Here is an 11,754-nt window from a genome sequence, read left to right on the forward strand (position 1 = left end):
AGAAGGTTTGTGGTTCAAACCCGGCCTGATACAGGCAGTCTGCTCTTACTGGTTTTGGTGACGGACACTTGCACTTTGTAACTTTTTCAAGACCCGCTGTCTTGCACCACTATGATGTGAAAATCTGTATGTTGCATGTGGAAAAGATTGTCAGTACCTTGTCAAAAGTAGGTGGTTTACCCCAGGCATTCCAGTTTTCTCCACCATTAAACTGTCCTCCATTGTGAAAATAAGTTTGGTGTTACACACCGGTCAATCAAAGTAAGAAAGAAACAGGTCTTTCTGTGACTCGGGTAAACTGCTCTTACCTTAATTGGCTGCTGTCTGTTTTCAGTGGGGCCTCCATGGCTCAGTCGGTTAGCGCGCTAGCGCAGCGTAATGACCCAGGAGCCTCTCACCAATGCGGTCGCTGTGAGTTCAAGTCCAGCTCATGCTGGCTTCCTCTCCGGCCGAAAGTGGGAAGGTCTGACAGCAACCTGCAGATGGTCATGGGTTTCTGTGCCCGGTTTCCACCCACCATAATGCTGGCCGCCGTCGTATAAAATGAAATATTCTTGAGTACGGCGTAAAACACCAATCAAAAAAAAGAAAAAAGAAAAAATCTGTTTTCAGTTGGTTTCATTCAGTGAATGTTCTCTCCGCAGATTGTGAAGATCCTGAACCTGTACACACCTGTGGATGAGTTTGAGGAACGCGTCCCGATCTCATTCATCCGTAAGATACAGGAGAAATTAAAGAGTCGTCCTAACCCTGATGGGAACAACACCCTACTGATGGACGCTAAGCATTCGTTCCCGGTCACATTCCCCTACAACCCCTCAGCCATCGCCCTGGAAACCATTGAGCTGCCGGACAGTCTCCACCTGAGCTTCCTGAACAGACTCTGATCGATTAAGGGGAGATAACCCAAGCCTCCTCAACGTGTTGGTTTGTTGTATTAAAGTGGTCATAGTGTCATTAGTGGAGGTAACTATGTTCTTCCAGGCTGAGAGGCTCATGCATTTATCTCTGCATGCTTGTAGCTAGCCAAAGCCTTCCTAGTGGCTGTGCACACTTTAGATGGAGACAGTTTTTAGGCAAGATTTGCGTTAAATTGCACAATTTAACGCTGTAATGGGAGGATAGAAAGGCAGAGATCTTTAGTGCAGATGGTGATTTTGAAAACCACACATTTTTTTTTTAGTGTTTAGTCAATAGCATTCTTCTTATTTTTGTCAGAAATCACCTTTTCAAGGAAGTGTTAGGTTTCAAACTCAAAGAGTATGAGCAGTATATGTTGACTAAGAGAATGAAAACTGAAGTAAGATTAGTGTTCAGCATCACAGGCTTTTGCAAGATGGACTGTAACTTGTCTCACTTGGGCAGCGTGTCCTTGTGCGTGTAAACCTTAGTGAATTTACAATGGGGACAGGAAAAAGAATTGATGTTTAGTAGGTTGTCTCCCTTGGCCAGGACATATGGTTGGCCTGTAGATGAGGTATGTGTAGTGCATTTGACTTAAAAGGGAACATGTAGAGGCAGGTATAAATTATAAAACATTTTTTTTTTCTTTATTAAGATACATGTTCACATATGATCTTCCAAACAAACCGCAAAACACTTTTTCTTAGATCAATAGAACTCACAGGATCAGACAAAATAAGAAACTTCATTAATCATGAAATCTTAAGTTGAATAATTTCCATAACTAATTAGTACTGTATTATATGGTATTAAAAATTAAGGACATCAAGCACTGGTATCAACACATGATGTCTAGGAATCAGTATTGTGACATCCAATCAGTGTAGTGGATTGATTTGATTTATTCCGTCGCACATTTGAAATACGACGTTAATCTGCCCATTGCCGGTGTGTGTAGATGCTGGTCATCATTTGTATGTAGCCATAGGAGATCAACATAATGGTGTAAACGTTAATAAATTTTATTATTTTAGAGAAATAATATAGTAAGGCTATAATTCAGGTCTGCACAACATTTTACGTATGACTATACTTGTATTTGGAGAGAGACTTGTAATCAAGTTGAATAATAATAAAGTTGAATAATAATAATAATTAATATGAATTTGGACTGAACAAGCTGAAGATTTGTCCCACAGCCTTCATTTCATGGGAATGACTGGCGTCCGTTACAACATATTTATATTAAGGAATAAATCTGTGAGTAAGAGTTGAAAGCCAATTAAAATGTATTGAACAGAAAACGTTGGTCACATCTTGTCAGGACAGTTTTGTGTCTGAAGACAGTTTTGTTAAGAGAGCAGTCGTTGGAAGCAGGGTGGTACATGCATTGGATCCGTGGCTGAGAGGGCATAACTGGAGAAGGGGAGGTAATCCATGTATTTTATAGCGGAATACTTCAGAGAGAAAAATGGAAGAAATATTGTGAATTCTTTTTGTTTTCTTCGAAAGTTTTTTTTATAAAAAAAAAGTTATCTGTCTCTGTGCAGTCATATGTGAGAGCATGTGGGTTTCCCCGGGGCTACCCTCGATTTGCTCTCACCATAATGCTGGCCGTGGTCATATAAGTGAAATTATACGAAATTTATCTAAATTGCAATGTATAAACAAAGGTACTTTTAGTATTCACAGCATTTACCAAAACCCAAATCTGCAGCACACAAAGGTGAAGTTCTGTGTGAATTTTCATATATTATTTTATAGACAGAGAGGCAAAGTTTTAGAAAATATTATGAAATGATAATATATAATTTGGAAATAAGCTGACATCTGAACAGCTCCATCACGTTGAGGTGCAAGTGTATGTGTATATAGTAGTCCTGGGATGATGTTTTATTTATTCTAATTTGTGCTGTTGTACATGAAGTATCTGTGTATTGTCTGAGTAGGTCGCATTGCTCTGCACCCCTATAACTCCACAGTCACAAAAAAGCTATGTGTACTTGTAACTTTAAATGTCTACCTAATGTTGGTTAGCGTAAAAGTAAGAGGAGAAGGTGTTCACATTTTCAACTCCATGAACAGGCTGACCGTGTAACAAGTTGCACACCTGACTGCAGAACTGCTTGTAATGTGCAGACGTTTATGAACTTTTGCATCTTGTAACAAAGCCGGTTGCAATACTGTTTTCCTTAAAAGCTTGATTACATACAAATGTTATGTGAGAATGTAAATCTTAAAAGATCGTAATTTCTGTGTTGTTTGTTTCGCAGTTTGAAGGTTCAAACCTGCCTTTGAACAGATTTTGTCTTATCCAGAAAGTCCTCTCCTTGCCAGTGTTATCTGACCGGGTTGACCTTCTCATTGAATTCATGCAATGTTTTTTTAAACTGCAAAGATGAACCCAGAATATATTAAAGCACAAAACTAGTCAGAAGTTAAAGAGGCTTGTACACTTTCTGCTTGATGTGTCCATTACTCTTTAACTGGACGGTGATTTGTGACAATTTAAAGTCTTTGTTAAAATGTTGTATAAAAGCACTGTTTGTAGAGACTTAAAGTATTTTTTGCGTGTATAGTTGCTGTCTGTAGATTTTTTTATGCTTTGCAGAAAGTATGTTGAGATTTTTGCAATTTATGTAAATACTGATGCAGTAGGCATTTTGATTGGTTGAAAGAGATGTATCATAGATTTTGATTGGGTCAGAGCCTATCCAAGTGATTATTACTGCATTCCTCTTAGATAAAAAGTCAGCTTGTAACCGATAAATGTTTATCACTTATCAGAGTTCTTTACTATTTACGAACTAAAATGGTATATCGTGATGAAAAGCTGTGGAACAGTCATTAGTTAGCAAGTTTCCAAAAAGGGGAGATAATTCTCTTATCCTGCAACCACTGGAGAGCATTATGGGCTACAAGCTGACAGGAAACATTTCAAACACCACTGAAACTTAATCATTTTGATGGTGATGGAAGGGTAGATAACCCTCGTCGGCGAGGATGGAGTGACACAACAAAGAATCTTGAATTTGGTCTGGTCATTATTTGGTCTTCTTAAATTCTGTCACTGATTCTTTATAATAATAGTTATTACCCCAAGATTTAATTTATCTATTTATATAAACTTGCATTATTGTGAGAAGAATTTCAAGAAAGGCTGCAATGAGATTAGTCATGATTTATTAATATATAAATTAAGTGGTTGTCTGAAACAGCTGAGGTCTGAGGACAAGTGAAGTTTTCAAATGGTAAAGAGTTTAAGGGATATTTTCAAGTTATATTCGAAATGATTCTGAAGAATCCTGAAATAACATCTCAGTTTATGAATGATAGGGAAAATGAAATAAGAATATTACTGCAAAGCTTTAGAACTGGTGATTGCTTTTATAAGCAAAATCTTGTGCATGCACTTGCTAAACATACATTACTTACTTATGTATACTCTTTTGTCATATGTGGGTGTTCATCATTTGTGTTATCTTTATATTACTTAACCTGTGTTCATATTTAATGAGGGTAAACCAAAAATACTGTTAAGTTTTTTCATTACTATACTTGACGCCATGCAGTGCCCTCTGGTGAAAACAGCCGAAATTGAATACAGGGACACAACTTTCCCCCCCCCCCCCCTGTACAAAGGGTATGCAATAAGACAAAAACATTAGCCACACTGTTTCTTTCCCCCAGTGCATGGCGTTGTTTTGTTACTTCACATTCCATGTGAGATCTCAAGAACTGATAAAATTTAGTGCTGTTTTATTCGTGATGATGAACTTGATTCAAGACGCTACCATGGAGATTTGGGATTAGAATTCAACATTATGATGGATTTGCTTATCTGTCCAAGGCAGGTGCATGTTGGATTCAACTTGGATGTAAATTTTTGGGGTCATGATAAATGGCGTATTTTCCCCTATACTTGTGTATTAAAATGGAAATAATAACATAATCGAAGTATTTTACTTTAATACTGTTAAAACAATGCACCAGGAAGAATAATAACACCTCAACTGTGTGCTCTTGAATTTTTTTCCCATTTCTCCCGTAGCCGGATATGTATAACTGTTCCAAGGTTAATTGTATATAAAGTTTTCTGTAAAGTGAAAGAGGGGTTTCCTATTTAATGTTGAGAAAAGTTTCCCCAGTGGACTCATTTTGCGGGAACAACTCTACTGTTTGTATATACAGTATGCACAGGTTTACTGTGATTGGCTATTTTGGACGAACACTGTTACAGGCTTGCTGTGATGGGCTATTTTGGAGGAACACTGTTACAGGCTTGCTGTGATTGGCTATTTTGAAGGAACACTGTCACAAGCTTGCTGTGATTGGCTATTTCGGAGGAACACTGTTACAGGCTTGCTGTGATTGGCTATTTTGGAGGAACACTGTTACAGGCTTGCTGTAGGCGCTCATTTTATAAAGTTTGTGCGGCTGTGTTTCGTGAAAACAGAAGTGCGTTTTGAGGGTTATATATGTATATATATAAACAGTTTATGGCGGTGTAGAAGGTTGCACATTTTATAGTGATACAGGTTTGCAGATTATTAATAAAGTATGTGACCTTTATAAATTATGCAGATGACACTGGTCGGTGGGTTTAAACAATATAGCGGCAGCTTGACCATGAACTCTTAAACTTAACTACCGAGATAAAATACTCATGAAACAACATTTACGTTGGACTTGTATAAATTTAAATTTCATTTAAATGTTGAAATTATTCTGAATGTGTGAAAAATGTAAGGGAGTTAAAACTTGTGCTGTTAAACCTAATGAATTCTTTGGATAAGGACAATTTGATATTCAAGTTGAGGTGTTTTGGGGGTAATACAGTGCAATGGCCAGTGTTGATAATTTCTCAAATTCACAAAAGTTGTGATTAGATATCCCTGACTCTGATAATGATCTGATGACAATGTTGAAATTCCCATTAAATAAACATTGCTGGTAACGAATGTTAGCTGTAAGCCCAATCGGCGTTTCAGGGGTCTCGCGAGTTCACGCAGATATAGTCGAGACAGGTGGGGGCTCTCGCAAGCTACCACAGCTAAAAGACTTAGGTTTACATTAGATGCCAACGGCACCGTCGAATCGACAGATCAGAGAGATGTGCATGCAATCCCGCAACTACCGTAAAATAACGTCTTTTATCTACGTTAGTTTGTGAGAGCCCCCACCTGTCTCGTCGATATCTGCGTGAACTCTCGAGACTCCTGAAACGTCGATTGGGCTCATTGGAATGGCAGGTTTGGAGGAAAAGCTGTAGCTACATGTACAATAAGCACCAAAAGAGCTCTCCCAGAATTTAAAGATAGCTTAAAGGGATACAGAACCTTTGCTGATTCGCTGAGGTGAAAGGTAGTTTCAGACTATGCCTAGGCTAAGCTGAAATATAGGTACTGTACATTTGTTCAAAGGTGAACAAGGCTGTAGGACTTCACCCAGGAAATCCTATCTCAACTGACAGCCAGTCAGCGTGTAGCCTGTATCCCTTGTATCCCTCACGCATGTCCAGTCCCCGTATAGACGCTCTAACAAGAAGCTTGTTAAAATTAACTGTTAATCATTGTAACCAAAGCTGTGATTCCGCTGCACCTGTAATGAAGAGGATGTGGCGGACATTTTGTTCCGTTCCATATAGATTTGACTTATGCAATGCTTTTGTTGAATTTTTTTTTTTTTATTAGAAACATCAGTGAGATTTCTTTCTCGAGACACAAGTCTCATTTTTAATCAGTAGCGTTATTTGTGATATAAGAGGGATTTGTTCATGTCTGTCTCTTCTGCTGATATATAGAAGACCGATTCGAAAAGCTATTCTTGACTCGGATGTATGTCAAAATTTGAAATGGGATCTTTTGGCCATAAAAATTTTGACGTTCTCAGTAAGATAAATATGTCAGATGTCAAATTATTTAGTACCAAAAGCTAAGCATGGTGACGAGGTTTTAAAGTATGAATAGAGTCAGAAATGGCTTATTGGAACCCAACCTCCTTCCCCACCCCTCAGGCACAGGGCCACTTTGGGTTTTAGCGAAACTATGTGTCCAGGCCAGTCATATGTAAGTGGACATGGACAACTCTAATGACTTGTTTTGAGTTTCTTTGGCTCTGAGTGAAACACGCCGTGCAAACAGCTTTGGTCAAGTCTTGTTACTGTTTAAAGGAATCTACATCGTATTCTTTTTAAACAAATTTGGAGTGGAACTCACGTGATACGAGATCATAATCAAACATAAGTGTGTAAAAATAAAACTTCTTTTCAGCCGGTTGAGTTATTGTTTTGTATTGAGGCACGCCATTTGAGGCCCAGAGGAACTGTCGGCTATCCTGGACCCACCGAACTACGTTGATGTAATCAAAATGTCGTTGATGTTTATGGTACAAAACAGGCACATCAGGTACAATGAAGTTATAGAATTGATATCTTTTTTTTTATCTTTTCATAGGGACATTTATAACCACCTTTTGATCAGTTCAACACATTGACAAGTGCTTTTAGACCCCATTTATTTAATCCAGTGTCTCGAAACTTCCCAAGTTCAGTAAAAGTTCCCGGTGTCAAAATAGTGTTTTTGGAAAAGGCTCAAGTCAAACAAAGACTTTATGTGCTAGGCAAAAATTGTGCCCAAACAATACACCTTTACCTAACCAATATAATAAAAAATAGTAGTTTCTCGAAACTGGGCCTTGACCGTTTGTTTGTCTGCTTTTGAGCAACATCTGAAACTGTTGATGTCAATTTTCGCTACTTGAAATCTGGTTGCCAATCTGTATTGTTGATTTTCACCGTTTACTTTGTTGACTGTCACTTAATATCTTGTTGAACACTGTTGATCACGTCAACGTGCTGATAGCTGATTTAGCTGCAAAGGTGCTAGGCATTTATATACGTCTCGTGTTGTGAAATTACTGAAAAAGCTTGAGCATTTTTTAAAGATTTAGGCGTAATCTTGATGGTTATTTTTCTTGCCTGCCTGCGGGCGTCTTCTATTCAACGTAATTCTATGGATGTTGGTGATTATCTGTGTCTTAAATCTGTCTGTGTAAATGTTAGAACATCTAAAACAGCGTAGCGTAGAAAAGCATTACCTTGCCATTCTTCGATATCTTAGAAATGTTAGACGATTTCGTAATTATAACTACGGTGGCAACATACGTCTTACACATGTGTAGTCATTGGCGTTATAGTCAGCTCGGCCTTCGATCGGTTTTAGAACGGGACCGTGGAATATATATGGGTGTTTCTGAGCCAGAAGAGCTTTGTCCTGTTTCCTAAGATAATTGGAAAATGTATTTGGGTAAAATGTTGACACATTCCACAGAAATGTATTTTATCTTTGTAGAGTTGTGGATCCACACATACTAGTTGTTCTCAAGCTGCTTTGAGCGTTAGTTATTGGTCAGAGCGTAACGACAGTAGCACCACACCACACAAATAACTGTGCGTGCATGTAGGCCACGTTTTGTCACGGTGTATATACAGACAACTCCAATGTGTTCACAAGGAAAACAAACGTTATGCTCAGTTCCGTGGTCTTATCCAAGGTGTTTCCATTTGTATACATCAATTTATCTAAATTTAAACGTGGTAGTTCGGGTTAAAGCTTAAAAACTCCCTTGACAATGTTATACCAAATACCTTGCCAGCTGTATCTTGATCCCTACCCACTGTATTCAATCCATGTCTGTATATAAGATGACCAGCTGAGAAACGACACTGTCTTCAAATCGCCAATAGTGTTCTGAATGTCTGTAGCTAGGGCACATGTAGACAAACTGTCTGTGTAGATGTCGTTAAATGAATAAAATTGTTATGCTATAGAAATTTGCTGGTCACTTTGATTTATTACTTGTTGTGCAATGAAATAGATTTCATCATAGTCAAATATTCTTTGCAGAACTCTTCCTAGGAAGGCGTAGATTCCTCACTGATTCTTTCACTGCTTGTTGGTCGTTGGTGGCAATAATCGCCCGACGACGCTGGCGTGTGCGCATGTGCAGTCTAACGTTCGTTAAAAGCCACCTGTCTCCCAAAAATGCGGTGTGCAGGGGGTCAGTTGTTCAAAAGTGTATTAAATTTAGTTCAGACTGAAGTGTATTAGATCGAGACTGGTATTAAGATTTAAGCCTGGCCTAACTTTTAATACATGTTTGAACAACTAGCCCCAGATCTGTAAGTCGTATGTGGGAAGATTCGTCAGTAACTTGACAAAGGACCCGGTAATTTAAGGCGGGAAGTCGTCTCAAGTGCAAGAAATTCTGTACCTCAATAAGGGAAACTGACAATAATTGTAAACGACAGCTCCTGACACACTCGTAACGCTACTTCTTTTTATGGGTCTATTGGTGAGAATCGGCAGAGGCCCATTATAGAAGATTCACGTATGATTTCGCTATAGTTGCCACGTTACGTAATACCACGCCTTGACAATTATCCATACTAAATCATGATAAAACTTATTTAACGCAAAACGGCCTAAACCTATACTCACTCAATAGTAAGCATCTGAAGAAAAGGAACAAAAGACAACCACATAGATTCGAACTCTTCCTATAGGTGCAACCTGCTCCCCACAGTGACGTCATGGCTATATTATGATGGATGCCTGACAGACTGTCACAAATACGGATTTTAAACTTTTCAAAATATGACAAAACTGAAAGTTTATATTTTATACATGAAGACAAACATTACCCAAAATGAAACTTTGACAGTACCTAGAAGTACACATATGAAAGTTTTAGTAAAAGTATTTTTTCTGGTTAACGTTGATCTGCATACTATAAATTAAGAATACAGTGTCTTTATTTGAATGAAACATTGACTTTTGATAGAGAGTGAGTTGTTGGGGGGTTATTACTACTAAAAATCATCTCTTTTATGGTCATTTCACTTTTATGAATGCTTCGACCAAGTTTTGTACTTTTGATTAGAAAATTTACAGAAAAGAGCAGGGATTTTGAAATTTGCACTTTCTTGTCGTACCTCTTCTGGGGCCGATTCTCCGCTTTACCACACCAGGTTTACAAATCAAATCGATTTCCTCCACAAACTGTTGTTAAATAAAACCGTCGACTGTATAAATCAACATGACAAACTTACTACCGTGTCTTGCTGTCTTCGGGAATTTTCTGATTGGGCAATTGATATTTGTTCAAACATAGTCTGAAACTCAAAGTTATATTTACTATTTTCTGACCAAGTGGTTTGGCGTGCTGTACTGGAGACCAAACGAATGCTCTGAATGGGTAACCAGTTAAGACCTGACTTTCTTTCTCGGTTATTATCTCTTGTTTAATTGGTGTTTACGCCATGCTCAAAGATTTCTTGCTAGCATTAGGGTGGGATGAAACCGGATTGAGCCCTGGAAAATCCACTATCATCCGCAGGTTTCTTGGCAGACCTTCCCACGCTTGGCCGCAGAGGAAGCCAGCATGAGCTGAACTCACAGAGACCTCATTGGTGAGAGACTTCTGGGTCGTTATGCTGCGCTAACACGCCAACCACTAGGCCACGGAGGTTCCTGCTGAAGATATGTTACAATTATGATTCCTTCGTGGAACGGAGCACATGTCTAGGTCAGCACTTCTGTTAAATCGATTTTAACATGAAACGAGGTTATCGAAGAGGGGAGAACAGTTTTCTTTGTGTGATAATATAAAAACTACAGCGTGGAGAGTCAAATCGGAGCAGCGACGACAGGGGGATTATCACCAAATGGTTACACGTAATCGGTGAAATACGACCGCTTGTCAATTTACCTATGTTAGGCTTTTCTTTCGTTTCAAACTTTCTTGTGTCAAATATAGTTTGACTGGGTTAATTTTTTCAGCACATTCGTGTACTCGAAATTGAAAAACAACTGTTCTTGTTAACTTGTCTTATTCACGAATGTTTTACTTTTCACGTTATTCAGCCGTTTTAATTCTTCCCTTTGACCCAGGAGGTATAAGGAGGAACATTATTAACCGAATGGAATTAGGACCAAAAACTCTGTAGTGTAGCATGAGTTCCTGCCTTTATTTGTGGGATAAACTGCTGACATAACCACACATGTACTTCAAGAGAGCAATGACAATCTGGTTTACACGGGAGCCGCCATTGCTCGGGAAAGGGTACGCAGTCCATGGAGAGGCCTGATATTCTGATGTGGCCTATTGTGCAGAAAGTTACAGTGTGTTAAATACGATGATAACACAGCATTTTGAGTAATTCTAAACCTTTGTCTTCTAATACACTGAAACTGACACCAGTTTAATTTTTGACCTAATTCTGCTTAAGCCGTTGTGCCATCTAGATGGTATGAAACTTGCTAGTATTTAAGTATTTATGTGAACAGTTAGAACAAAGCACCAACCGAGATAAATTGACAAGAGGCCGTATTTCACCGGTTACGTGTGACCATTTGCCTATTATCGTCGCAGCTCTGGTTTTATCATCCATCCTGTATGACTTTTACTGTATTGTTTGACTGGCAACACTAAAAAAAAAGTGTTGTTAAATGTGACGCGCTTTTCTGTGACTAGAAACACAAAGATCGTAGGTGTCCTCACGGATTCTGTCCTGTTTCCTTCCACCATAATGCTGACTACCGTCGTAAAAGTGAAATATTCTTGAGTATGGCGTAAAACTTTAATCTTGTAAATAAATAAATAACTAAACAGAAACACGAAAGACAAAATTTTGGCAATGTGTGCAAACGCAACACTTTCTTTGTCTGTATAAAACACATTTTATTACTATAGGTGTGCAGACGTGAACTTCAAACAATGTCGTCATCCTCGACTAAAGCATCGTCATTATCCACGCGCCACCATGGTAACCATCACAATGGCGGCATA

The 11,754-nt window shown here is 38.5% G+C and overlaps 1 protein-coding gene across 1 annotated transcript in view; it reads left to right on the forward strand.

Annotated features, from left to right (window-relative positions):
* Positions 1 to 7,084, forward strand: part of LOC135462873 (unconventional myosin-Va-like) — an 87,924-nt gene extending 80,840 nt beyond the window's left edge. The window contains 1 exon segment of the mRNA XM_064740166.1: positions 645 to 7,084. Within this exon segment, the coding sequence (XP_064596236.1) occupies positions 645 to 887 (243 nt within the window). The 3' untranslated portion in view covers positions 888 to 7,084.
* The last annotated feature ends 4,670 nt before the right edge of the window (positions 7,085 to 11,754 follow it).

The sequence above is a fragment of the Liolophura sinensis genome, chromosome 2 (genome assembly GCF_032854445.1).
Source record: "Liolophura sinensis isolate JHLJ2023 chromosome 2, CUHK_Ljap_v2, whole genome shotgun sequence".
NCBI classification, from domain to species: Eukaryota; Metazoa; Mollusca; class Polyplacophora; order Chitonida; family Chitonidae; genus Liolophura; species Liolophura sinensis.